The sequence below is a fragment of the Mirounga leonina genome, unplaced genomic scaffold, assembly GCF_011800145.1.
Source record: "Mirounga leonina isolate KUSES-001 unplaced genomic scaffold, KU_Mleo_1.0 Mir_152, whole genome shotgun sequence".
Lineage (NCBI taxonomy): Eukaryota > Metazoa > Chordata > Mammalia > Carnivora > Phocidae > Mirounga > Mirounga leonina.
In genome coordinates this window covers 19,480,962-19,507,011 of record NW_023270380.1, presented here as the reverse complement: position 1 = coordinate 19,507,011, position 26,050 = coordinate 19,480,962, and the positions used below count along the sequence as shown (strand labels likewise).

Here is a 26,050-nt window from a genome sequence, read left to right as displayed (position 1 = left end):
GAAGAAGTGTTTTCTTGCTTAAAGAAAACTCGGTTTTGTAATTGGTGAGTTTTGTGGTGGCCCTTGGTAGAGAACCATGGGGACGGAGGGTCTCACCATCCCTCAGCCTCTGTGAGACGGTCTCATCCTGGTCTACACTGTCCATACTCATTTGTGGGATGAAAACATACATAGACGGGGTCTCTGCATTGGTTTTTAATATGTTACCAAGTTTGTGAATGGCTGTGGAACCCACTCTGCTTAATGGAACTATTTTCAGTTAATATAAGCCACAAATGAAGAACGAGTGCTCACTTCTCCTTATATGTTTTTATGAGCACCTAAGTTACAGCAAAAATGAATGAAAGAACATCCCACGCTCATCTGAATAATGGAGAAATAGGGACAACTGAGCTAGCAGTCAGAAGACATGTGTGGTGGACAGAATTCTGAGGATGCTCCCCATCTTCCTGCCTCTGGGATGACGGTGTTTGGAGGTGGGGCCTCCGGGAGTTGAGGCGCACGTGATGTCAGGTAGAGCCCCCCCTCCTTCGTGCCCTTGGAGGAGGAAGAGGCCACGGCCCTCCCCTCTGCCATGTGCAGACATTGCAAGAAGATGGCCATCTGCTCTCTGGGTAGGGTCCTTGCCAGATGGCACGTCGGCTGCACCCTGATCTCGGACCCACAGCCTCCAAAGCTGAGAGGTGGGTGTGTGTTGTGTGAGCCCCCAGGCCGTGGGGTTTTGTTCTGGAGCAGAGCAGACTAGGAGTTCCGGTTACCCGGCCAGACACTGATCTAGGTGCTTCTGTGAGGGAATTTTCCCATCAGCTGACCTGGGGACAGGGAAGTCACTCTGGGCTGCCAGGTGGGTGCAGGAGAGGTGTGAGGTGCGAGGGGCTCAGCCCACTGCCCGCCTGAGGAGAAAGGGGTCCCATGCCAGGGAAGATGGAAAGCCCCTGCCGACAGCTGGGAACCCTCCCTTCGGTCTCTGCTGGGACTGGCCAGTCCCATGGGACCGTGAGGTGATGGGTGTTTGGTGTTTTTTTTTTTTTAAGATTTTATTTTTAAGTAATCTCTATTCCAGTGTGGGGCTTGAACTCACGACCCCGAGATGAAGAGTCGCACACTCCTTTCATTGAGCCAGCCAGGCCCTGGAGGATGGGTGTTTAAGCCGCTAAGCAATAGGCATCAAGTACGACGGGGCCTCTGGGCCTGGTCTGGCTCTTACCCACCGGCTGCGCGACCCTGCCTGGGACACGCAGTTCAGCGTCACCTCTGCACACCTCGGAGCAGAGGGGCCCATGCCAGGTACTGTACGTGGAGGTGCCGGGAAATTGTAAAGAGTCGCTCAGATGTACAGGACGGACGACATGAAAATTAGGAGAACGTGATCATCCGTTGGCTTCACCCTAAACGGAGAACATTTGCTTGTATTCTTCCTCTTGGTTTTTTCCTTGTTCATCATCAGAGCATCCTTGCATCAGAGGTTCTCGTAGAAATATTTGCAAGTACAGGGAAGGGTCGCGGAGCTGGGGTCGTGGAGCGGGGGTGGGGTGCTACTGGGACCGCCCGTAGCGTGTCGGGTCAGTGTCCCGGCCACGGGTTTCTGTGCAGGGGTTGAGAGCGCACAGCTTCAGTGGCTGTGGTGTTGTGCACGTGAGGTTTGCTTAGGAGCACGATTTCCGATGGCTGTGCGATACCGTGAGGGACCCCGGTGTGACCCGGGCGTGTGCTGGTCCCCAGTTCCCAGAGTGACGCCCATGAGGCATCTTCATGGTGGCATTTCTAGATTTTTGAAGAAGGGGGAGTAGGGCAGCTGGAGGGTGGGCCCTGCTGCAGAGGGGCTTCTTGTGGGGGTGGAGGGGGACACATGGAGGACAGGGGCAGAGGGCAGAGGTCACCGTGTCAAAGGCACAAAAAATTGGGAAGATGCTGCTGGTTCTCCTTCATAGGTCTGGGCACTGGGAGGTAGGCGGTGGCCAGAGGGAGCAGCAGGGCCCAGGTGGCTGTGGGAGGGGAAGGTGGGGGGAGTGTGAGAGGGAGAGGGGAGGGAGGAGGAGGAGGAGGGAAGGGGGGAGGAGAAAGGAGAGGAGGGAGAGGGGAGAGGGGGGAGGAGGGGAGGAGGAGGAAGAATGAGGGTGAGGGTGGGGGGGAAGAGGGGTAAGGGAGGGGGAGAGGAGGGAGAGGGGGAGAAGGGGAGGAGGAGGGCGAGGGTGAGGGGGGAAGAGGGGTAAGGGAGGGGGAGAGGAGGGAGAGGGGGAGGAGGGAGAGGGGGAGGAGGGGAGGAGGAGGGAGGAGGAGGGCGAGGGTGAGGGGGGAAGAGGGGTAAGGGAGGGGGAGAGGAGGGAAGAGACAGGAGAGGAGGGAAAGGAGGGAGAGGGGCTGCCGGGAGAAGGGCATGTTCCATGTTGGGGAAGAAGGGGCCTGCGCTCAGAGTGCTGGGATGCCGCGTGCAGGGAGAAGTGCAGAGAGCCTGTGTGCCCAGCACAGAGACTTGGCGGCCTTGAGCTGGAGCCACTTCCAGTGGGGTCCGAGGGCAGGGGGCGGGGTCCGAGGGCGGGGGTGGGGTCCAGAGGGGGCGGGGCTGGCGCACAGGCTGACTTCTCCCTGTGAAATAGGCGCTGGCAAGGGCTGCACTGTGGGGAGAACCCCAGGAACTTGCTAATCCTCCCTTTGTCCTTCTGTGCTGAGGGAAGCCTAGACCTTCCCTGTTTGTCTCCATTATTTCCTCGGCTGGGACTGGACTGGTGCCAGGTGAGCAGGTGAGCCGGGTCAGCCCAGCAGGTGCAGAGGGGCAGAGCCCGCCGCGCAGACGCGCGGGTTTGCCGGGGCCTCTCCACTCCCAGTGCGCCTGGCCTCGGAAGCCCCCACCCCGAGCCCTGAGCCCGAGCCCCTGCTGCTGAGTGGAGGACACTCCCCACCCCTCCCACCCTCCCCTCCGCCCACAGGTAGGGCCCCATGCCTCCCAGCCAAGCCTGGGAGATGCACCTGCCCGTCCCTCCCCATCCCGCGCCTCTCCGTGTTGTAGGGCTCTCCCAGGGGTCACCGGCTACAGGCCCCGGGGACTTCTGTGCCTGTCCTGCTGGCCCCATCTGGTCCCCACGCCCGCAGGCCTGCCTGGGCCTCCTCAGGGGAGACCAGAAGCAGATTAGAGTGGCACCTACTCTGTGGCCACTTAGGAACTTCCTAATTGGATTAAGAAGTCGTATCGTTGTGCAGGAAAGGGGAGCTAAGCAGCCTTTTCCTGTCCAGAGGGGAATTCAGAGGTAGTAGGCTGTGACCAGTGTGTGCACGAACCGCCGCTGGACCCTCCAGAAGGACAGCACTGGGCAGGACTGTCTGGGCGACTCTTTATTAACAGCACATTCGGAAGAAGATAAGGCAAGTAGGCGGTATTTTCATAATGCTGCTAGCGTTTTCCCAGGGTGGAGCCAGGGGACCAGCTCCCACGCCATGTCCCTCCTGACTCCACGCACAAGCAGGGCGGGGTGACGTCCGGACGGCAGACAGCAGGTTCTGTCCTTGACCATGATCGGACCCGGGCCCCTGCATTTGTGCTCGCTTCAGGTGGCTAAGCCAGAGCCAACTCCCTTGAGCAGCTGGGACGCTCCCCGTCTGAGAGCAGGCTGCTCAGGGTTTGGGCTAGGACACGCGGGTACCCGGGCGAGTCACGTGGTGGAGTAGGGTCTTCTCGGCCCCTCCGCGATGCATCCTGTTTTCCGTTTTACTCCAGGGACACGGGCTGCTCTTGGGTCAATCACCGCTGCAATTTTAAACCTGAAGTTGCTTTAAATATTCCCAGCAGGGGCCTTGTGTCCTTGGAGACGAACTTCACGCATGGGCAGCTGTTAAAATATCTCCCTGCGTTGTTTCCCTGTTTGAATATTGCTACAAACGGGAAAGTGTGTAAAAGTAGACTAGGTAACAGATTTCAGAGTTTCTTTGAGCTTACCAAGGGTTAAGTGACTCGCTGGCGTTTAATATCATGATATGCAAATCTTTTACTTTGAAATCTGGAAGTTCTATCTCAAAAAGCATCTTTATTTTCAGCTATAATCATCTGTTTAAGTAAATGTTCCCGTAATTGCAAGGTCCAGATAAAAAGTTTCTCTGTGGAGGCCTAGTGCTCGGCTGCTTGTCTTCAGGGGGATCCGTTATGACTTCAGAGGACCGAAAAGCAGAGCCACTGTGAGGAAGAAAAGAGCCGTCAGCCCAGAGACCAGGTACAAAATGAAAGGCTATTTAAGTGACCGTAGCGCCTCCCGAAAGACCCGACTGCAGCCAGCAAGGCTGGGCGAGGGTGAGGGCCTCAGTGCACAGGCTCACGGCTTCTCTGGGCCACGGGCCAGGGGGCCACGACCTGGAACGCGGGCCACACGACGTCAGGCGCACGTGTGTCTGGGCTGCAGCTCTCCCCGGAACCAGAGGCTTTCGCCCTTGGTCTCTGCTGGAGTGAAGTGGGAATTCTGGGTGAGATTGTGATCGAGTTGGGCTGGGACGGGCCTGGACCCCCGGCTTCTGCCAAGCTCCCCACGGCACCACGGCTCATCCTAGCAAACTAGAGCCTCCACCGTGGACTGCGACCTCAGGGCGGGCTGTTTCCCAGGGACGGATGTACGGCTGGACAAGCAACTCAGTGTTACCCATAACCGGCTCACGGATTTCCAGTTGGCTGAAGCCCTTTATAGCACATCATAGCAGGCTTCCTCCAGAGTTCAAAGTGCGCCTGGCCTCGAAGCCCCCACCCCAAGCCCTGAGCCCAAAAGGAAAGGAGTGGCCAGGCCCTGACACCCATCCCGCTTGCCACTTCGCTCCTCGCTGGTACGTGGTCATTCCCGTGAGGCGTCGGCCCCCTGCCCAGCCCTTGGGCTGACTCAAGCTCCGTTCCTCTGAGAGGAGGAAATGTACAGCCTGGGAGTACAGGGTACCCTTCCTCCTGGGGGTGAGAGAATGTCCTGGCATCGAGATGACCAGAGAACACCTCGCACTTTGCTCTTCAGGGACCCAGTGTCCCCCCTCTATCTGGCTTGAGGATCATCTCCCAGGTGGGCATTGCGGGGGCTCCAGCCACATACCCCAAGTGTAGTTACTATCGGGAGTGTTTTTAAAGGGGAAGGAAGTCATTTACTCTGAAAGAACGACAGATCTTCCCAAACCCCCTTGGACTTCCTCCAAAGGGTTTTGTTGTATCAGCACTGCCTCCCGTGCATGCGAATCAGCAGTTCATTTTCCTACAAGGGATCCTCCAGCCCCTCCCTCCACTGCCTAATCGAGGCAAAGCTGCTGGGAGAGAGGTTGATGGGGGGCTGGGAAGGGGCTGCTGGGGACAGTGCGTGGTGGGACCTTACAGCCACTTCCAGGCCCGACTCCCCACAGCCCTGAAGGTCTGCAAGGTGGAGCCTTAAGCAAGCAGCAGCCGATAAGCCACAGGTCCCTGTCCCCCGGGGCCAGCGCTCCATCCCGAGGGAGGCTGTGTAAGCCGCGGACTTACAGAGATGAGGTCCAGCTGTATGGTCCCGGTATTCTCGGGGTCCAGCTGCTTAAAAATCCCTGCAGAGGAAGAAGGGCCGACCCCGTGAGCAAGCGGAGCAGAGACTGCACTGTCCTCCTCCCCGTTCGTCCCAAGCTATTATTCCTGCCCTCCGTCCCTGCACTGGAGAAGGATCTTCACGGTCAACTGCAGACACATCCTGGTTCACGTGACTTCACCCGAGGCAAAGGGCAGCTGCCTTCACCCCGACAGGACTGAAATGGGTCTTTCCCCAAAGGGCCACTTACTGAACAGTGTTTCCAGTCGAACCAGACAGCGGATGAAATTGTCGAAGTCGATGATGAGCTCATCGTCCGCAAAGCGAGCAACGATGACCTGGTGGAGCTGACGGGGCAGCTTGAAGCCTGTGGTGGGATGAACAAGTGCACGGCCTGGGTGTGAGCGTCAGACGGCGCCCCCGCACCTGCACCTGCTCCCGTGACCCCGCACCTGCTCCCGTGCCATGGACGGACGCATGGAGGTGGCCCTTCAAATGACAACAACTGCCTTTGTCCCTGGGCGCTCTCCAAGGGACTGTTGTGCTTTGTAAAGCTGGTGCCTCCTGCCCTCGCTCCTGATTCCAGTTTGCTTGCCTGGCCCTGCCTGTCTCCTCACCGGCTGACACAAGGCTGTCCAGCCCCACTGCTTTGCCCTGATGCTCGAACTTCCTCTCCTGTCTCTCACTCTGAAACACCTTGGACACTAGACTCTGCTGGATGCATATGGCAGAAACTGTTCATTGTAAACTAGCATTATTTCCCGCCCTTTTCACAGCAGCAGAATTTCTAATAGGCCATGGCTGCCTGAGAGTGAGACCACGTTTCCCGCCTCCCTTGCAGCCCACGGAGGGCCCGTGACTAAGCCCTGCCATTTGGACGTGTGCCCTGAAAGGTAAGGAGCCTGTCTTTCTCTGCTGTCCACCTGTGGCCAGAACGTCGTGGTGGCAAGCCAGCGTGGCCAGCGTGGTCCCGCGGGACTTAGGCCATTTGGGAGAAAAAAATGGTTGTTTGGGGTCTCTGTGGCAGGATTACATCCCAACCAGTAGAGTGGAGAACCCCATGTTGTATGCGAGGGACTTACCCAAGGGGGGCACCCAGTGTGCTGAGAACCGGCTCTGCCTGCCCGACCTGCCAGGCTCTCGGAAGGAAACTTGGACCCAAGAGAGCACGGTGGGCGTTTTACTTTACAGTTAGCTTTTAAAAGGGGGATGGAAAGGATGTTTGTGCTGAGCCAACACTGCTTCATTTAACGGGAAGTAAGCGCTCACACATTCTACACGTATAAAGTCCTTACCAGCTTCCTCTAACGCTTTCCGCATCTCATAGGAGTTCATGGTGCCCGACTGGTCCACGTCGATTTCCCGGTAAATTTTCTGGAACAAGCGAAACAGTTACAAGGACCGTAAGGCAAAGCCAGCAGGTGACGAGTTAGCGCGTGCCGAACGGAGTGGTCACGAAGCTTCCCAGCGCTGCCTCTCGTCTGGCCTTGGAATGTCACCCACGTTTCTGCCTTAAATAGCTAACGGTGTCCGCCTCTCTCCACGGGCTGGCTTGTACATGTGCCTGTTGGTCCACTAGCCAGACACCGTGGGCCGGTGTTGTGATGTCACTTTTGTGCCCGAGCTGTCAAAGTCCAAAGGACAAAAGGTACACAGCCTCTTGAGGACACTGTCAGGGCGGCTGGAAGGTGACCCGTTTCTGGCCACTAGCAGGGGAGGGCGGGGAGCAGACCACATCCCTTGCACAGGCTCATCTTTGCTGTTCGCACTGCCCATCCTGCCTCTGGGGGTCAAGTTCCCACCCCTGGGGATGTCCTTCTGCCCCCATGGAGGGGTGTCCCCACACCCATGTCCCTGACAGCCCCATGCGCCCCGCCTTCTGCCCCCCGGGCACCCACCTGGTACTTCTGGATCTTCGTCCAGAGAACGTAGAACTCCTTCAGCCCTAGCTTCCCGCTACCATCTGACTGCCTGCTGTTAAGGACCACCCCTGCGGTGCATCCGTGTGGACGCCCTGTCACCGGATGGCGGCGCCCAGCGTGTATTTACAGGGAGCACCAGCTGAAGCACCTTGCACTGCACTCGGGCCAGAGCTGCATCTATGGGCGGGCGGAGGGCCTGGCGGGGGCCCCAAGCCTGTGGGGAAGGAGACGTCGGTGACGCGCAGAGGCTCCTTGCTGATTCTGGGAGTATTTCTAGGGCCTCGTGTGCAGACAGGAGGTACTGTGAGCCCCCAGGACTAAACTTCCAGCAGCTCAGACCAACCCCTGCCCCCAACGCAGCGAGGCGGGTGGGTAGGTGGCCGGGGAAGGAGATGCCTACGGCAGGCGGCCCCGTGCCTGCAGATAGGGAAAAAAACCACGACCAGAGAAAAACAGATTCATGGGACGGTCGGGGGATGTTTTCCATGGCCCCTCAGGAAACCAGCCGGAGCTGCTGGGGCCCAGCTGGGCGGGCGTCCCCCACCGGCCTGTGCAGGGGGCTAGGGCTTCTCGTGCTCCCCACGGGGGTTCTGAGCAGGACGGGCAGGGGCCCAAATGCCCCGTCTGTACTCTGCAGCACCGAAGGATACGTCCAGCATGTCCACCATGATTTTGCAGGTCTCGATGCTGAAGCCGTCCGACTTGATGTCCTGGCCTAGAAGACAAAGTAAGAGTGATGGGAAAATCCCTGGGGCCGCGCTGTCGCGAGGCCCCCCTCCGCCACCGGACAGAAACTCATGTCTGTGCTTCCAGGACTGGGGTCACTTCACCTACTTCCCGTGTCACGGGGCTCGTGGGGTCAGAGGGACAGAGCGGAGTGTGTATTTGCCATGTCAGCCTGTGTCCCCGCGGACCGAGAAGCCCCAGGACCAGCCTGCACTCCACTAGGAGAGGAGGCTACAGGGGTGGCTGGTGGGCGGCAGGAGACCCTGGTCCCAAGTGGGGTTCTGGTTCCCCACAGAGCACGAGAGACCCATCCTTTGTCACGTCCTTGCAAACACTGCAAGTAGTAGCAAGTGATGTAGCCTGTCTCAGAGCTGCCCTTGCGGGCACAGAACTCTTTGGACCCGGGTGGAGGCTGGGGTCAGCCGGCGGCTGGGGAGGCTGAGTCCCCTGGGGCCTGGCTCTTCCCCACCTGCCCAGCCTCCATCTGTGCAGGAACAAGGAGGCTTTGATGTCGCACGCCTGAACAGCTCTGTGACTTCACCCGTGCCTGGCGGGTGAAGTCACCTCCAGGCCAAACACCACCTCTTGTCCTCGCCCAGCCTGCCTGGGAGGAACCGGTTCTCTGGGGACCCTGTGCCAGGCACGCTGCGCACGCGCTCTGGGGTGGACAACCCAGCCAGCCCGGCCCTTCTAGAGAATTTGCTTCTGTGTCGGGGGTTAGGCCGGCTTCTAGGTCCCAGGCCCCACTCCAGCTTTGCTCGTTCTTCCAGGAGGCCCGGCAGCCACCTCCACGGCCCCGGAGTTGCTGGCCTGGCTCATGGCTCAAGCAACACGTCAGACGAGGCTCCCTGGCCCGCACACCGGGAGACACTCGTGAACTGTTCCTGTGGTTTGAGCCTGAGACGGGATGTCTGTCCTTCCACCCCGGCAGCGACCCTGCTGAACAGCCGGGGTTCAGGGCCGGCTCCGCCCTCCTTACCTGCTGCTCCTCGGAGGCCGCCCCCTGGCGCCCTCACAGAAGTTAGGTAGCGATCTACCCACGTTACAGGCGAGGAGAGAGCCCACCAGTGGTGGCAGCTCGGCTGCGACCTCTGACCTCTGCCTGGACACCTTTGTTCTTTGTTTCTGCCTGGCGTGGGGCGGCGGGCACAGGTGCTGAGGCGGGAGTGGGTGGCGGAAGGGCGCGGGGACCAGGGCCCCGCCAGGAGGGCACTTACGCTTGGCCAACACTCTCCTCAGGATGGTCTGCAGCTCAAAGGCGGAAATCTCTGCGTCCTGTGGACACGAAGCAGAGTGTGGTTACCCCGGGGCCGCGGGACCGTGGAGGCCCACCCCAGGTCAGGTGCAGGAGGCTAAGCCCCCAGACCCGCCCGTGAGCGGCACGTGCACACCAGCTCGAGGCCAACCTCAGGCGCCAGTTCCGAGCTTGACAATATCAGGGGTAAGTCTCCGCTCCATGCCTGCGTGTGGCCCCACGCAACTCCGTCCCCTTTGAGACTCGGATCTGGCTTCCTGTAAGGCCGTTAGGACCGGCTCCTCTGAGAACCACCCGGCACTCTCTCCGTGGCCCGGGCTCCTGGGGTGGTCCAGGTGCCCCTGGGCATGCACACGAACTGCGTAATGGGGTGCAAGCCCTGAGACCGGCCACGGTCCCATGTATGACCCAACCAGCGACCAGCACAGAAGGGAGTCTCTGTCCCTCAGAGACGGATGGCACTCTGACGGGGAGGCCCAGGCGAGCTGGCTTCCCGTGCACGATGGAGGGAACAGCTCGCAGCAGCCCGAGGCCCACAGGGCTCAGGGACGCAACACGGCCCTCGGTGGCTTGCATTCTCGAGATTCGAAACCCTTCTGTCCCCCCGGGTTAGCTTTGTGAAAATCAAGGATGAGGTCTGAGCCCCACGTCCCAGCTGGAGCGGAAGAGACGAGCCAGGACCCTAGAGTGGGGAGGGGCATGGGTGGAGCTGACCGCGAGCCAGCAGCCCCCCACGGGGGCAGAAGCCCGAGTCCATCCGTGATTCCTCCCTGCTTCTGTGGTTTCCTCTGCCCCTCCGACTGGAGTCCCGTCGAGGATGGGACTGTCCCTCCCTCCCAGCGACCGCACAGACACCCACCTCGCCTGCTAGCTGGGCAAACAGCCTCCTGAACCCGTCCTCGATGTCGTCCTCACTGACGTCTATCTGGAAGGGGAGGTGGGCGTGGGAGGCGGTCAGAGCCAGGAGGGGGCCTCCCCGCCTGCCCCGCCACCCGCGGCCCTGAGGGCCAAGGCACGGGCCTGACACAAAGGACAGTGAAGAACAAAGGAAGACGGTTTTCTAGAGAAAACACGAGAGGGATGGAAACTGTGTGGGAGGGGTTAGTGAGCTCCTCACGGGGTCTTCTCTGACCCGAGACCAGAACGGCCCTCTCTGGTCTATGCTAGTGGGGATTCAGAACCAGAACCTAGCCAGAATGTTCTAGAAGGCCTGCGACAGCGGCCCTCTGGGACTGTTCGGTCTCTCCCTGGGAACTCAGGACAAACACAGTGCGGCGACCGAGAAGCCGAGAGTTATCAGGTCCAGGAGAGTGGGAGAACCTCCCTCGACTCTGGATTTCTTGTGGGTGGGCCTCGTTGGAGACCCTGAGCCCTCCGGAGTCACTATTTCAACAGCACCTCTTGGAGCCCTCGAGCCTCAGGAACCTTGTTGCCCAGCGTTTTCATTTTACGAATTAGGAAACTGAGGCCCAGGAAGGGGAGTCATGGGAACCCCAAGTCCTGCGCAGCAGAGGTGAGGGCCGCGCCATGGCCAGCGCGTGCGCTGAGGTGGAGCCTCGTCTGGAGCTGTGGGCACAAGGTTGTGGGGCCACCTAAACCCTGGTGAGCCTGTGTTGTTGCTCTGGGTCCTGGGTCATGTGGGGCAGAGCGGGGGGATCTGGGGACTGCACGCACCTCGTCAAGGTTGGCCTCGATCTCGTCATCGACAACCCTGGAGACAGAAGGAAATCGTGTCACCGAGGTTATCTGCACCCAGTGCCGTGTGCAGGGCCAGTCCTTCTCTGCAGTGAGGGGACTTCAGCTTCGGAGGGTCCTTCCTGGTCCCTGGGATCCCACACCAGGCCACCGAGGGTCCAGTCTGCCGCGCCCGGGTCTCACCAAAGCCAGCAGGCCTGCGGCTGGGCTGAGCCGGCCGGTCGGGCACACGGTCCTGGGTCTTTGACGGGAGCATGCAGCAGTGGCCGTGTCCCCTGCTTCCCATCCGCTCAAAGCCCCTGTGGTCTTTCAGTAAAGTCTCTTTTAGCTAAGCTGCCCTAGCCGGACTATGTCTCCTGCAATCAAGCGCCCCACCGAATAGACTTGGTCAAGACGGCGGCCAAAGCGCGAGAGGCCGCTGCGACGAGAGGCCGTCCTGACGGTGGCATCAGCTGGAAAGGGCCCAGTGGGGTCCAGTGACCACGGAGGCCGTCACACCCTGGCGCTCCCGGGCACTGGGCAGGAGAGGGGGACGCCTGCATGGCCCAGGCTCTGCCCCTGACAGGACCGGGAAGGCCGGGTTCCCAGTCCGTGTCGTTACGATGAACCGGACGACCCGATGTTGCAGACACACAACTGTGCTCAAACCGCAGAGACCCCAAGTGACAACACTCCAGTCCTTCACGACCCCACCTCCCCTGCTAACCCTGGAAGCTGGCAGGTGTCGCAGAATGAGACACGCTCAGAGGACGCGGTGATCCAAGGGTCAGGGAAAGGCCTGTGGAGACAGGGAGGGCGGGGCGGGCAGGCCACCTACTGGTAGTCGGCTTTCTTCTCCGAGAAGACGCGCACGCAGAAGTCCCCGTCCTTGTTGGGCTCGAAGGTGGACGGCACCAGGATGTACTCTCCCGGGGGCAGCTTGAAGCGGTTGAGCACCTCACGCAGGTTGATGAAGGTGTCGGACCGCTCCCTCGCTCGGTGCGTCAGGAAGAAGTTCCTGCTGAGGTGGATGTTGGTCTGTCCGTACATCTGATGGACAAACAGAAACGGGGGGGAGTCAAGGGTCGCTCCAGATCAGGAGAACGAAGGGTCCGGGGGGACTCAGAGGCGCGTGCACCAGGGGGCCCCACGTGTGCCCAGCTCTGCAGAGACGCCCCATCTGCACATGGAGACCCTTGGCGTTCCTCACGGTGACTCGGGGCGTGCGTGGTGTGTGACACACAGACGGAGGTGAGGACAGGGCCCGACCGGGGATGGCAGCCCAGCTCAGCTGTGGTCAGTGTGACCACGGCAGGGCCAGGACCCGCAAGCGGCACTGCCTGACCACGTGGAGCGTACCGCCGGGGGTCAGAGTGCCCCGCGTGCCCCCCCATACAGCTGCGGCCCTGACGGACCCGCTAACACCAGCTGTGGGCCTACTGCGTGCTCTCAGCCCTTCACCTCGTCCCTAGGGTCCCACGAGGTGGATGGTTGGTCAGTTTTACGGAAGAAGCAGCCGAGGTCCAGAGAGGACCCGTAGCTTGTCTAAGGTCACACAGCCTGCAAAGGGCAGAGTTGGGAACTGGGTCCAGGCCTCCCTCTGCTCCCATGCCGTCTCACAGACCGGGCGGTTCCTCGTTGCTCTCAGGCTTGTTTTAGGAGATCTGCTGGACTCTGCGAAGAGCCTCCTGCGGTCCTGGGACCTCACATCGTCTGCCCAGAACTAAACCGTGCACAGGCCCCGTGGGGATTGCCCGGGAGACCCGGCCCTGAGCTCCAACCAGCAGGGCCTGGGACCCGAGCCACCTCACCAGGGCCCAGAGGGCATGGGGCCTCATCCTTCGCAGGCACCAGCCCCTGCCCAGGCCTCACATGACCCCCGAGCCAGCAGTCTAAGCCTTGTGCCCGTTGGGGACCCTGCGCCAACGTCTGCAGACGTACCTCCTCTGGGACCTGCAGGGAGAGAGGAGAACGCGCGTTGCTCAGCTGTGGGGCGGCTGCAGAAAGGCCTCACCACGGTTGCTGGGTCAGGAGCTTTGTTTTCAGCGTGGGCACTGAACGTGGGGTCCACCCATCAGACCCCAACCAAGTGGCTCTGGTTGGTGCTTCAGGGACGAGTGGGGAGGGTGCAGGGGTCCAGCCCCAGACGGGTGGGGGCAGCTACCCTCTGCCTGGGGCCGAGCTGGGCTTTCTTGAATGTGGCTCAAAATGAAAGGACGTGCAGGAGTGAGTGTGCGGAGTCCGTGCTCCCTGTCCCGAGCTGCTCCCAGGCCCCACGCCGGGCTGGGCTCCTCCCAGCCGGACACTGGAGCAGTTCCTGCCCTCACGGTATTCCCAGATGGGGCCCAGGAAGCTCTGTTCTCGATTAAGTCTCCTCTGTTCCAAGGAGAGTGGTGCCAGGCCTGGGGGGTCTCAGGAGACGCAGGAGGCCCCTACAAAGAGCGGACTATCTGCGAAGCTGTGGGGGCCCAGGCAATGGCTTGGCACCTGTGGGGACCTCGCGACTTCTCCCAAGACTGGCCGGGCCCGGTGGGGCCGGCTCTTGTGAAAGCTTCGCTTTTCCGTGGCCGAGCTCCCTGTCTGGGGTCCCACCTCCCGTCCTGCCTCCAGGGCTGAGACGCGTGAAGGAGGGAAGGGGGCAGTCCCACTGCTGTGCCGCCTGCACCTCATAGATGCCAAAGCCGATGGTGTGCATGTCCTCGCCCATCTTCCTTTGCCTTCGCCGGTGCTTCTGGATGAGACCCACCAGGAAGGTGCAGCCGCTCTCCCCGTTCTCCTGGTCCTCGTCCTCCTCCTCCAGCTTGATCAGGTACTGAGGGTTCATCCAGAAAGTGTCTGCGCCCAGAAAGGGGCCGGACCCCGTCACTCCGGAGTGGGAGGCCTGTGGGAGCCCTGCCCCAGGGCGCTGGTGTGCAGGGGCGGGGGACCCCATGCCCTCCCCACTTCCGAAACCCATTTACAGGAAGGACCTGAGATTCATTCACGTTTAAGGGTAATCGTGCTGACTGCCTCCCTCTCTAATGGGATAAAAAACTCTGTTGGGGAAAGAAAGGCACCGTCCAGTGCAGCGCTCTGTGCAGCCCTGGCTGCCTGTTCTTCAATAAAGTTTAGGAACACAGCCGTATCCATTCATTTAACTGCCTTCGGGCTCCAGCCGGGAGCGTGACAGAAAATGATGGCTCGTGAAGCCCCAGATATTTGCCATCTGGCCCTTCAGAGAGTTTGCCGACCCCTGATCTAGCGGGTGGGGGAGAGATTCTTGTCTGGGGCAGAGCGGCTTCCCGGCACCTCTGGAACCACCATGTGGTGGCCGCACGCTTGAGGTGAAGGGTTAGAAGCTCCGGGGCTGGAGGGACCTGTCCTCTCGCCCGACGACCTGCTCTGCGGCCTAGGATGCCGCTGGGACCCTCAGGTCCCTCATCCGCAGCAGAGGATCCACACGGGACCCAGACTTGCCACCACAGAGTCCTTCCAGACCAGCTCCACGGCCAGACTATGCGCTCAAGCCCCCGTGAGCTCGCGGCCTCGGGCAGCTCACTCAACCTCTGCAGGCCGGAGCCCCTCATCTCAAAGATGCAGCTGACGCATCTTTGCGTCGTGGAGGCCGAAGGACTGGCCTCTAGAAACCCCTCGGGACAGTCCCTCGGGCCCAACGTGCGGGATCACGCGGACTCCGTTTCTGGGGCGCTAGGGGAGGGGCCCCGGACCACAAGGCAGAAGGGTCACGGGATCGCGGAAGGAGGGACCTGGAGTGTGGGCAGCGGTTAGGGCCCGTGGGTGAGGTCCCTGCGGGGCCCAGCTGCCTGGGCTGCCCGTGGTCAGAGTGGCCGTGGACAGAGTGGCCACAGGCGTGAGCTGGGACCGGGCGCGGCGGGGCCTTACTCGGGTAGTTTCGGCAGCCTCCCGCGGTGGAGCCCCGTCTCCAGTTCCCGTCCATCTTGGTGAGTTTCCACTTCTTGTAGGATTCGCTGGTGAGGGTGTCGGGGGTCAGGTTGCAAATCTCTAGGCGGGAGTAGTGTCTCAGGAAGTCGCTGAAAGACATCCTGGCAGAGGCGAGGACATGGGCACCCAGGTTACAAGATGACCCCCGGACACACCTTGACCTTCCGCCAAGGCCAGACGGGGAGCTGCGGAGGCTGGGCGGAGCCGCGAGCCAGGCGGCGCGGACACAGGTGGGGCGGCCACGCAGCCGCGGCCCAACCCTGCTCTCCTTAGTGTTGGGATGATCCTAGCAGCTGGGAGAACAGCCCCTTCTCTCCTGTGGGATCTGAACGGGCTTCTCTGTGAAGCTACTCAGCTTCGAAACCCCACTGTTGAGAGGGGCAAATGGGGAAGGTGCACGAACAGTTTCATTCAGGCTCTTCCAGTGGATTTAGGAGAACAGAAGCAGCTCCCACGCCCCCGTGCCCCCGGCAGGATCATCTGGCTCAGCTCCCGGTAGAGCCCCTGGGCAGACCCCCTCCCTGAGCCCTGATGGCCTTACCAGAACTCCCCGTCCTCCTGCCGTTGGGTCAGCCGCTCCCTCACCTCGGGGTCCACAGTGTTCCAGTTGGGGCAGCTGGAGACCAGGGGACAGGATGGGTGTTAGAAGAAGCCAGCGCCGGCAAGGGTGCAGGCCCGGGGACACGCTCCGGTGCCTCAGAGGGCCCAGACTGCCCTGCGGGGAGCGGCGCTCATAGCCGTGGGCAGGGTGGGGAGGGCAGAAAGAATGCGGCCCGTCGGAGGGAGAAGGGTAGTGCAGGCGGCCCACCCCTGGCAGCTCTCGTAAGGGGAACTGAGAGTCCCCCGAGTGGCTGAGCTGGAGGCACCTGACATGGCCGCGCCCCCCTCCCCACCGCCCTGGGAAGGCCAGGCCAACAGCGGACCACGCCGGAGACAGCGTGCACTGCAAGCTGATGGAAGGGGCCCGACTGGCTAGAGGGGCACCTGCTGCGAGCGCCCCCAGGGTGGGGACCTTACCCCCCAGCATGGCTGCCAGCCTTGGGCCCTCCTCCCTCCTGGCCCCCCAGAACCTCCTGGGGAGGGCACCCCGCTCACCCGTCACTCCACTTCCCGGTCCACTCCACCTCTCCCCAGGGGTTGCGGATGCGGATCAGCTTCTGCAGGCTTCCCCCACTCTCGACCTGAAGACGGGGAATGGGGAGCAGAGGGGGAGATGGGGGTTCAAGCCATGCCCAAAGCCCCTTCTCCACGAGCCAGGAGGGGTCGGGTCCGTGTTACACGGGGGGTTACGAAAGGGAGAAGGGCTGGACCCCAGGCCTCTCACGGCTGCTGAACGCAGACCGCTCTCAGGGTCCGGCCCTCGGGGGACGTCGTGAGCCTGAGGCGCCCACGCACGGTGCCCCCGAGCCTCCTGACTAGCGAAGGCCGTGCTGCTCTCTCGGAGCTCGGGGAAGCCTTGCCCTCTGCCACAGGAAGTGTGCGGATGAGACGTGGACTCCCTGCCCACATCTCCGTGAGTCCTGGGTGGCGGGTGGTGCTACGGAGGACGTGTGGCACTGGGAAGGGGTAACCGCGGACACCGTGTCAGTGACACAGCGCCCTCCCTCCGGGGGACGTGTTTAGGAGCAAAGTGTGGGCTCTGCGACTCTTGGCTCGCAGACCCAGGACAGTCTGGGAAACCACATTTGATGTTTACCATTATACTGTTCTCCCAGCGTTTCCATAAACTTGAGCTTTTTCAAAATAAAAAGATGCATGTATGTCGGGGGTGGGTGGAGAATGAAGTGAAAACTGGAGCTTGAAAACACCACCGCAAGCCCCAGGCGTGTCAGAAGACGCGGGGCTCCGTGCTGGGTGTGAGGTCGGCTGCTCACCCGCCCGTGTGGTGTTCACGGCGGCGGCAGCGACGCGTGGGTGTGCACCTGCCCCAGGCCGAGCGCGTCGCACCGGGGGCCAGCCCCGGGGGGCGCTGTCCCCGTCTGACTTGAGGGCACTCCGGGGTGGAGTGTTTGAGGAACGCGCCCGGCCAGGCAGGCAGCTGGTGAGAGGTGGTCAGACCAGGAATTCGGGCGCTGACGCTATTGCGAGGTCAAACGAGAAAGCACTTTGTGCAGAGACTCCACCCTGTGCGGCCGCGACCTGTTTTCGAGTTTCTCGCCGGTCCCTTAGAGCAGGGCGATCGCGAGCCAAGCGCAGGGATAGGCCCGAAGCCGGCCTTACCTCCTCGGCCCCGGTGACGGAGTACGCGTGCCCTTTCACCAGCTTCTGGAACGTGATGGCCTCGGAGTCTGCCAGGCTGGTGATCTGCAAACACGGGAGGAGTCGGGCCGCTGGACGCAGCCTCGCTCCGCCTCGCCCTGCCCCCTCCCATCCACCGGGCCCCTGCGGCGGCTCTCAGATGGCGGGGACAGCCCAACCAGCGGACGGGCATTCACGACCCTCTGCAGGACCCTGGGGCGGGGCTGCTGGCCCCGGGCTCGGCACAGACCCTGGGGCGGCATCGGGTGGCCCAGGAGCCCGTGGTCTGGGCCAGCCCCTTTGCGGGGTTCCCCGAGGACGGTTCTGTGTGTGGCTGCCTGCAGGATTTGCTCCTGCTCTATCAGAACTTCCTCGGGGTCCCCCCGTCCCCCCGACCGCAGGGAGGAAGGGAGGCTGGTAGGTCTGTCTCAGTCAATGGGAAGAAGGGCTGAGGGCAGGATCTGCAGAACAAGCCAGAATCCCTGCCTGGAGTCTGGTAGAGAGAAGACCACAGGCTGAGCCCCAGCCCGGGCCTAACGCACAATCCCAGTGCAGTTTCAGCCTCCCCAGAAACCGGCTTGGCCCACACGTCTCCACCCCCGGAGACGGGGTCGCCTGCAGGATGAGACCCTCCCCCAAGGAACACGGGGGCCTCCCAGGAGCAGACGTCCCGCCCCACCCTCTCTTTGCTGGATGGGGTGCCCCCGGCTTCACGAATCACCTAATAAAGCCAATTACATCTTCATGTTTACTAGGTTGAGTTTTGTTTTTCAGCACATCGGACAGAGACTCCAGCCCCAAGAGTTGGGGCTTCTCTCTCTGTCCCCAGGGAGAATGCGTCCCGGGTGGCACAGGGCTCAGGAGTGGGCTCAGCCTCTGTCTGGAGGAGGCCTGGGGACAGGATGGGGTGCGCATCTCCCTGCTTCCGGGGAAGCCTGCAGGCAAGGCCACCATAAGGAAACAGCCCCTCCAAAGCCTCCCACAGGCCCGCGGACGCGGCAGCCGAGAAGAGGAAAGCTGCCGGGCTCCAGGCCACGCGGACAACCTGGGGGCAGGTGTCTGCACGGGGTCCCTCCCCCGGGACCAGCAGAGGGCAGGGGACTTGTGGAACTTGTGGGGGCTGATGATTCACAGGAGGTGCCCTCGCCCCACCAGCTGTCCCCTACACTGCCTGGCTGTTGCTGGCCACCCCTCGGTTACAGGTGATGCCCAGCGTGGTGGACGGGGAAAGGCTCGCGCCCGCTAGACCACACAACTCACATCGATGGAGCAACCGAGGAGGGAGCCTTTCTGCAGAGCCTTCTGGATGATCCTGAACAGGTTGGGAGGAGCCTTCCTGAGCTCGTACCACTCGGCGATGCCGCCCGTGAAGTCCTCAAAGCCCTCGGTGGTGGCACCCCCCGAGAGTGCTTCGTAACAGCCGTTGACCCTGAGGGGGGACAGATGCTGCTGCTGCTTCTCGAGGTGCCCCCCACCCAACCCTGACCCCATGCCTCCTTGGCTGGGGGCTCCAGGGACCCTCCCCGCAGATACCCCGGGGCCTGGGCTCCGGCAAATCTCCTACAGTCTGACAGGTGGAAGGCCCTGGGAGGTCATCTGGCCCGACCTCCCATACTGTTTCTGCGTCCTGACAGCAAAGAGCCGTGCGGCCCACCGGCTGTTTGGCATTTACAGCTTAGAAAAGACAGCAACTCGCTAATGAAAGCGGTTCTATGCGCAGTACGTCCCGTGGCTTCTAGCTGGGCGACGGGGCAAGTGATGGAGACGTGGCTCCTGGACCCCAGACTCTCACAGCTGGCCGTGGGGAGCCTGGCCCTCCTCCCTGGCAGCGGCTGCGAGGGACAGAAATCTCTGGATGCAGGAGAGCCCGGGCGGCCCTGGCGGGGGGAGGGGGGCCTGTGGGGAGGGGGTGGGGGGCTGCCGTGGAGCTCATGGAGGATGGGCAGCCAGGGTGGGAAACCACTGCTAATCGCACACCCCACACTCTGCACAAGTTCCCGAGCTTTTCATCCCTCTGCAGGAAAAACTCTGTTGCCTTTAGCTGACAAAAACGTCCCCGACCTGCCAAGGAGGTGGAGGTCGTTCTCAAGGTCAGCTGTCCGCGCCACAGCCGTTCCTGTGCGTGCGGCTAACGTGGCCAACATGGCGAGCACGGTCACTGACCAGGGCACAGCGTGGCCAGGCAACTCCCATGCATGCACTCCTTGCATTCGGACTCCACTTCTGGCCAGAGTCGTCCTTGACCCCCACCTGCGTCTTCCAGAACCCGGGATGCCTGAGGGGAGGCTGCGGTCACTCACTTGGCGTAGGCCTTCTCCAGCAGTGCGCTCCAGAACTCTCTGCCCTCCGCGGAGTGCACGAACAGTAGCTCTCCGTCCTTGGTGGGCAGCCTGTCGTCCACGACCACGTCCACCCACTCGCCATACTGCCAGAACTGTGGGGCAGGGGACACGGGGAGGGCTGGGGGAGGAGCCGGCGGCCGCACGGGAACCCCCGGCCTCCGTGGGCCCATCCTGGGAGGAGACGCTCCCACCCCTCCTCCGACTGGCCGGTGCTCACTGAGAAGCTGAGGGCAGAGGCACCTGTCCTTCCCTCCAAGCGCACACCCACGTCTCAAGCACTCTGCCCGAGTCTCTGTCTCTCAAGAATACTACTTCTCATTTACCGGCGTGAAAGGTGAGCAGTACCTCACCATTTGTCTCAGACCCCCCAAAATAGGCTTTTCTAAACTTGGGAATGACCTGCTGAATGCCTGTACTCCCTCCCTCCTTGCCCGTCCCGAGAGGCTCCCCGCTGCTATCCTGGCAGGGTCCCCCATCAGGGGCAGGCCAGGGAGCTTCCTGCAGCCTCTCCAAGTCCTCGGCAGAACGGCACGGTCCTAAGAGTCTGCAAACCCCAGGGTCTGATATACTTGGCCAAGACAGGGGACCTGTTCTAGCCTCTGGGACCTGTTCCTAGCTCCTAGGACCTGTTCTTAGCCACCCCCCCCCCCAGGAACTCTTCTAGCCCCCAGGACCTATTCTTGGAACCCCAGGTTCTGCCCTTGGCCCCCAGGACCTGCCCTTACCCCCCCAGGACCTGCCCTTATCCCCCCAGGACCTGTCCTTACCCTCCCAGACCTGTCCCTGGCCCCCCAGGACCTGTCCCAGCCCCCACAGGAGCTGTCCCTGGCCCCCCCAGGACCTGTCCTAACCCCCCCAGGACCTGTCCCTGGCTTCCCAGGACCTGTCCATAGCCCCCCAGGTCCTGCCCTTGGCCCCCCAGGACCCATCCTTACCCCGCCAGGACCCGTCCCTGGCCCCCAAGGCCCTGTCCCTGGCCCCCCAGGACCTGTCCTTAACCCCGCAGGACCTGTCCTTGGCCCCCCAGGACCTGTTCTAGCCCCCACAGGAGCTGTCCCTGACCCCCCAGGACCCGCTGGGGAGAAGCCGGAGCCGACACGACGTTACCTGGAAGTGGAAGATCCCCGCATAGCTGTCCTGGAAGCTCTGCTCTAGGGGCACGACGCGAGCCAGGACCTCTTCACTCAAGGTGAGGGAGGCAATGGCCGCCAGTAGCCAGCAGTCACCTGCAAACACAGCACGCAGCTCCAAGCAGGGGTCTCACCTTGTCCTGCCGCGGGTGCTGGAAGCTGAGGATGAGCCCCCGCACGATGGGCGGGTCGGAGGGCTGGTGACATCTTTAGTGCGGGGGGGGGGGGGACCTGCTCGGAGGCGGGAGGATCCACTCTTGGGAAGACCCGTGAGAGCCGCGCTGTCCTCCTGGCCCGGCCACCCACCTGGCCCACGGAGGGCGCAGCAGGAATGACGAGGCGCCCACGCTTCTGGGAGTGCGGGGTGTGCAGGTGAGCTCAGGCGAGCTGGGGACCAGAGGACGTGGCAGCGCGGGTGGGACGCGGTCAGTGGGAGGAGGGTGCAGAGGCCGCCGGCAGGCCCCACGTAGGTTGTCCTGTGCGTCCCGCAAGGGACAAGCACGGGTCCCAGGGTCAGAGACGGCAGGTGGCCGGGCTGCCCCCCAGGGGCGAGGGCACATGGACGGTCCCTTCTGGGGGTGGGAGGGCACCGTGCAGGGGCACAAGAACCCGGTCGGACGGGCCCCTCCCTGAGCTGCCGTGTCTCCTGCGGCTCACGGGTGGCTGAGCTGTAAAGTATGTAAAGCACTCACACGCCCGTGGCAGGTGACCAGCATCTTACGTGGTCAGAAGCGAGCCACTGTCAGCAACAGCGCATCGAGGGGGCTCACGTTCACCTCTAAGGGCCGGGGCCCGACTGAGGCTCCCGGGGGAGGCCGAGGACCTCGAGTTCGTGCTAAAGGGGCGTGCGCTTTCCCATCACCTCCCACGGCACTAACAGGAAACAGCCTTGGAGGGGCTAGTTTGCATTGTTGGATTTATGTTTACTGAGGACAGGGCTCCTGAAGATGCTACTGAAGGTCACCGAGTTCTTCTGGATTCCGGTGACTACTTAGCATCCTGACGGGTGGCGTGCATGCAGCTCTCTGAGGCCCGTGTGGGGCAGCTCTGCAGGGCGCCACCTGGAACCCGATGCAGGCAAACGAATCCCCTCGATCCTTCACCTGGGTGGGTGCAGGGGTGCTGGGGGTGCAGCTGTGGCTTTCTGCTCGCCTCCGGGAACCCTCTGAGAAACCAGCTGCCCGCATACTCGGTCTGTGAGGTTTCAGTTCCAGAGGCAGGCCTGTGGTCACCCAGGCATCACATTCCCCGGCCTGCAGTGGTCGGCCTGGACAAGGTTTTGTGGTCCAGCCAGAGCCCGTGAGGTGCCACGAGAACTTTACAGGGGCCCTGCTGCCGTGGGAGGGGCAGCCTGCCTGAGAACGGGGCCATCTTGAAGGAAGAGGGGCTGGGAGATGGAAGGAGTTTAGAAACCAGGTCCTGCTGGCATCACTGGAGACCCCGAACCAAGCCCTACCTGCAGCCTGATCTGCCTTGGACTTTTCTGCCACGTGACGTGATGACCTCAGTCTCCCTGAGTGCTAGGGTAGCATGGGCAACAGCTCTCACTTGCTGAGACCCTCCGATGTGCCAGCCACTCTCCTGGGAGCTTCGGGTCATTACCTCATCTACTCCTCCCAGCGCTCCATCAGGAGCATGACCGTCCCTGCGTTGGAGTGGAGCAGACATGGCTCAGGAGGTTAAATGCCGGGCCAACGATTAAATAGCTACAAGGCAGTTTAACAGTGTGATGTTTCTGTCCGCCAGATCCCAGAGACAACCTTTTGGGTCAAGTAGGCTTTGACAGGAACCAAAGTAGAGACCTTTGGCGTGTTGAGAATACGGAGCTTGCAAAGAAACCTGGCGGTGGGAGTCTTTAGCTCTCAGGGGGCAGGAGCCGAGGAGTCCCCCAGCTGGGGGGGATGGAAGTCTACTCAGAGGGGCTTCCCCGTGCTGAGCCCACATGCTGCCTGGTCAATAAAACAGACGATCTTCCGGCCGTTTCTGAGCATCACGCTCTCCCGCGTGGACCGTATCATACTGTCCCGCCTGCAGGACAGGCCCACCACGTGTCTATTGTTCCTGGGCTCACGAGATCCCCTTTCCAATCCTCTCCTCCTCCCCTGACCTTGGATCCTCTCGTGGCTTTGGTCCTTCTCTGGAAGCCTGGAGATGCCTGTGATTCTTCCTCTTCTTGAGAGATTCAAGATTTTCTGGGCATCTTGCAAAGTGCTTGGATTTGGGTCAACACGTGGAGGAGGACAGGCTTGTGGACAAAGTGGTTCAACTGTAGGATCCCAGAGACAGAGTCCTGAAGCCAGAACCCCACAGCTGCTGTGCGGCCCCAGGAAGCTGTGAGCACCCTGGGAAGAGCCGCTCGGGGTGAAGGGACTGCAGCAGCAGTGGGTCCCTCGGACCTCCCCCCCGTTCAGTCTCCCGGGGTCCCAGGAGCCGGTGCTTTAACATGACGCATGTGTGTCCTGCTCTGTGGTCTCAAGACGTCACGGCTGTTCCCAGGATGTGACCGGGTGCAGGAGGGATGGGGCTCTTGTTTATCGTGGGCCATACATCTAGGTCAGCGCTGGCCCCACACCCAGCGCAGACGATTGCTCACCACCAGACCCAGAGGCTCCTGCCACATTCTGGAAATCAGTGGCCGTGTTCCGTGCCTTCCAGTTTTCTTCCTTCAGCGATGCCCCCGCACCCCCTGCCCTGTGCAGAGCTGTCCCACCCTAACTGGTTTCCTCTGAAAGGGCGTGTCATCCTAGAATGCCTCTGGATGATGGCACTGTGGCTTTAAGCAGTCGAGTGACTTGCTTGAGGTCAGGTATCCTGAAGGGGCAGCGCAGGCGGCGGAATCCGGGTCTGCCCTGAGCCATAGTGGGCAGGCAGTGTGTGCACAATGCTCTGCAGTTTGCAAAAAGCATGTTGCACAGTTATCTGTAACCCTTACGACACGATCACCCGGGCTGTCGTTGCTTCTGTGGACTGAGGAAATGGAAGCTCAGAGGGCACGCAGGCCAGAGGTGATCTGGTCTCCCAAGCAAATCCTCTAAATCAAGTCCTGGGCTTTGTTTAAAAACCGAACCTTGCTAGAGATTGACCCCACTAGGAATATCCAACTGCAATCCACGCTTAAAACGGAGGGGTAACACGCCGGCAGCTTCCTGAAATCCTACATTGTATCTGAACTCCCTCAGGCCATGGCTCATGGGACAGTAAAACTTGCCACCCGTCGGACGCACCGTGACTCACTGGGACGGCAGGACGTCAGCCTGTTGTCACACCGTCAAGACAGGGGCACCAAGAGCACAGCAGACAAGAGGGAACAAGACTCAGAGCGTTTTACAGCCGAAGACTCAAAACGTTTCCCGTCAGCGCTCCAAGCTGTGGGGCTGAAGGTTGGGAGGCCCCTGGAAGAGTGCGCAGATGCCTAATAAGGTAAAAGCGTCGGAAATCCTGTTTTACACTCGGATTCCTAACTCTCCCTCACACGGCCCATCTTGTTTCCTTACTTCCCCCGCTCCTGTGAGCGTTCTCAGCATCAGGGACTAGAATAGTGACATCATGGGGACTCACGACACGGCAGGTCCCTGGGCTTTACCAAGATCGTCCTCTCGTTTCGTCACAGAACAAACAGGCAGGTGCTGTCGGCCTCTGTCACAGCAGTGGACAGGAGGCCGAGGGAGGCTGGTGGCCTCCCGAAGTCCCCGTAACGAGCCACTGTCAGGTGGGTCTGAGCAAAGCTTTTAACGTGTGACCCACATGGTCTCCTTTGCGAACAGGTGCCAATTTCCAAGGCATCTAACTCACAGGATGTTGTCGTGGGGACTTCTGTCCTTGAGGGGGGACCTGATTGTCTCCGTGTCTGGCTGCATGGTGCTCACTAGCACATGGATGCCACGTCCGTGTGGGGCCTTCTCCTCCCTGGGAAACCTGTCCCACAACCTCCCGTTGCAGCCTCGGATCCTCTGTCCTCCCCATCAAGGTCAGCCTCTCCCTTCCCCCAAATGATTCACAACCGCCCTTCTCCTCTGGACAGTCCTGCAGGGACTTAACTCCTGCAGAGGTGAGGTGGGTGGAGAAGTCCTGGGAACCTCCCCCAGGCAGAGCCTGTTTGGGTCAGTGGCATCAGGATCTGGGCACAACCAGCTGGCTGGGTCAGGACAGGTGAGATGGCAATGCACCTGTCCACTGCTCTACTGGTTTAGCCCCAGGAAAGCCTGCAAGGGTGTCTTTCAGTGACAAGGACTGTCTAGGAAAGCTGCCATACAGATGGGCTTGGAAAGATGCAGATGTGTAGTTCTATAGGTTATTTATTTATTTATAGGATTTTTTATGTATTTATTTGACAGAGAGAGACAGCGAGAGCAGGAACACAAGCAGGGGGAGTGGGAGAAGGAGAAGCAGCCTTCTGGCTGAGCAGGGAGCCCGACGTGGGGCTCGATCCCAGGACCCTGGGATCATGACCTGAGCCAAAGGCAGACGCTTAACGACTGAGCCACCCAGGCACCCTCTATAGGTTTTTTAATTACCTGTCTGCAAGAGAGAGGTGAGGGTGGGCGACCACCCGGACCATGCAGGACTGTCCCTGAGCAGTGCACCACAAAGCCCCTGCGGGGTGCAGAGTCTGCTTACACTCGGTCACCATTAATGAACTCGTCTTCACTTAGTCCATTTGTCTCAGAGCAGAGATGATGGTGGTGGGGACATGCGTGCCTCCCCACGTCCAGTGCACACCTTCATCCTGCCCTCTGCCCTGGGGCTGGCCTCCCTGGACGAAACTGTGGGCTCCCAGAGCCTCTGGCTGCTGGTGAGTTCGGCCAATGGGAGCCCTGGGGAGCACAGGAAGGGAGGAGGAGGGTGTGGTGAGAGTATTTCTTCCTGGGCTTGGCTTGAGCTGTGCCCCTTGACCCCGGGCACTGCTCCCTCGAGGTGGCATCTGGGCATGACCCACTTATGCCCAGTTCTTGAGTCCTGACACCAGCTCCACCTCCTAAATCAGGGCCTCTCCTGCCAGGGATCTGGTGCTACTTCCTCACCAGGTCACAGAAGGCTTCCAACACACAGTGTGTATGGCCAAGAGTGTTCAAGACTTGGCTGACTACAGTCTATCCCTCATCAGCTGTTCACCCTTAGCTAACTCCAAGGGTAACATCCTGCATGGAGAAGCTCGGATAATCATTTATCCCATTTAAAACGGGGCCCAGATTCTTGGCCAGAAAAAGTCATCATCATAAAAATGCCACTTCCTCTTAAGTCAGTCTGTAAACTTAATGCAATCCCAATAAAAAAGGTAAGAGGATTTTTTAAATTTGGAACTTAGCTGATGTAA

At 61.1% G+C, this 26,050-nt stretch overlaps 1 protein-coding gene across 1 annotated transcript in view; it reads right to left on the bottom strand.

Moving 5' to 3' along the window:
• Positions 1-3,315: 3,315 nt before the first annotated feature.
• The window catches only part of CAPN2 (calpain 2), a 40,522-nt gene continuing 17,787 nt past the window's right edge, over positions 3,316-26,050 (bottom strand). Inside the window, exons 3-21 of the mRNA XM_035008637.1 lie at positions 20,714-20,832; positions 19,565-19,698; positions 18,525-18,693; positions 17,247-17,330; positions 16,122-16,207; positions 15,568-15,642; positions 14,967-15,127; positions 13,750-13,919; positions 13,026-13,037; positions 11,923-12,134; positions 11,085-11,121; positions 10,270-10,335; positions 9,373-9,430; positions 8,080-8,144; positions 7,406-7,474; positions 6,803-6,881; positions 5,758-5,874; positions 5,471-5,529; positions 3,316-4,165 (exon numbers count right to left, since the gene is read on the bottom strand). Coding sequence (XP_034864528.1) covers positions 4,142-4,165; positions 5,471-5,529; positions 5,758-5,874; positions 6,803-6,881; positions 7,406-7,474; positions 8,080-8,144; positions 9,373-9,430; positions 10,270-10,335; positions 11,085-11,121; positions 11,923-12,134; positions 13,026-13,037; positions 13,750-13,919; positions 14,967-15,127; positions 15,568-15,642; positions 16,122-16,207; positions 17,247-17,330; positions 18,525-18,693; positions 19,565-19,698; positions 20,714-20,832 — 1,796 coding nt within the window. The 3' untranslated portion in view covers positions 3,316-4,141. The remainder of the gene's footprint in view (positions 4,166-5,470; positions 5,530-5,757; positions 5,875-6,802; positions 6,882-7,405; positions 7,475-8,079; positions 8,145-9,372; positions 9,431-10,269; positions 10,336-11,084; positions 11,122-11,922; positions 12,135-13,025; positions 13,038-13,749; positions 13,920-14,966; positions 15,128-15,567; positions 15,643-16,121; positions 16,208-17,246; positions 17,331-18,524; positions 18,694-19,564; positions 19,699-20,713; positions 20,833-26,050) is intronic.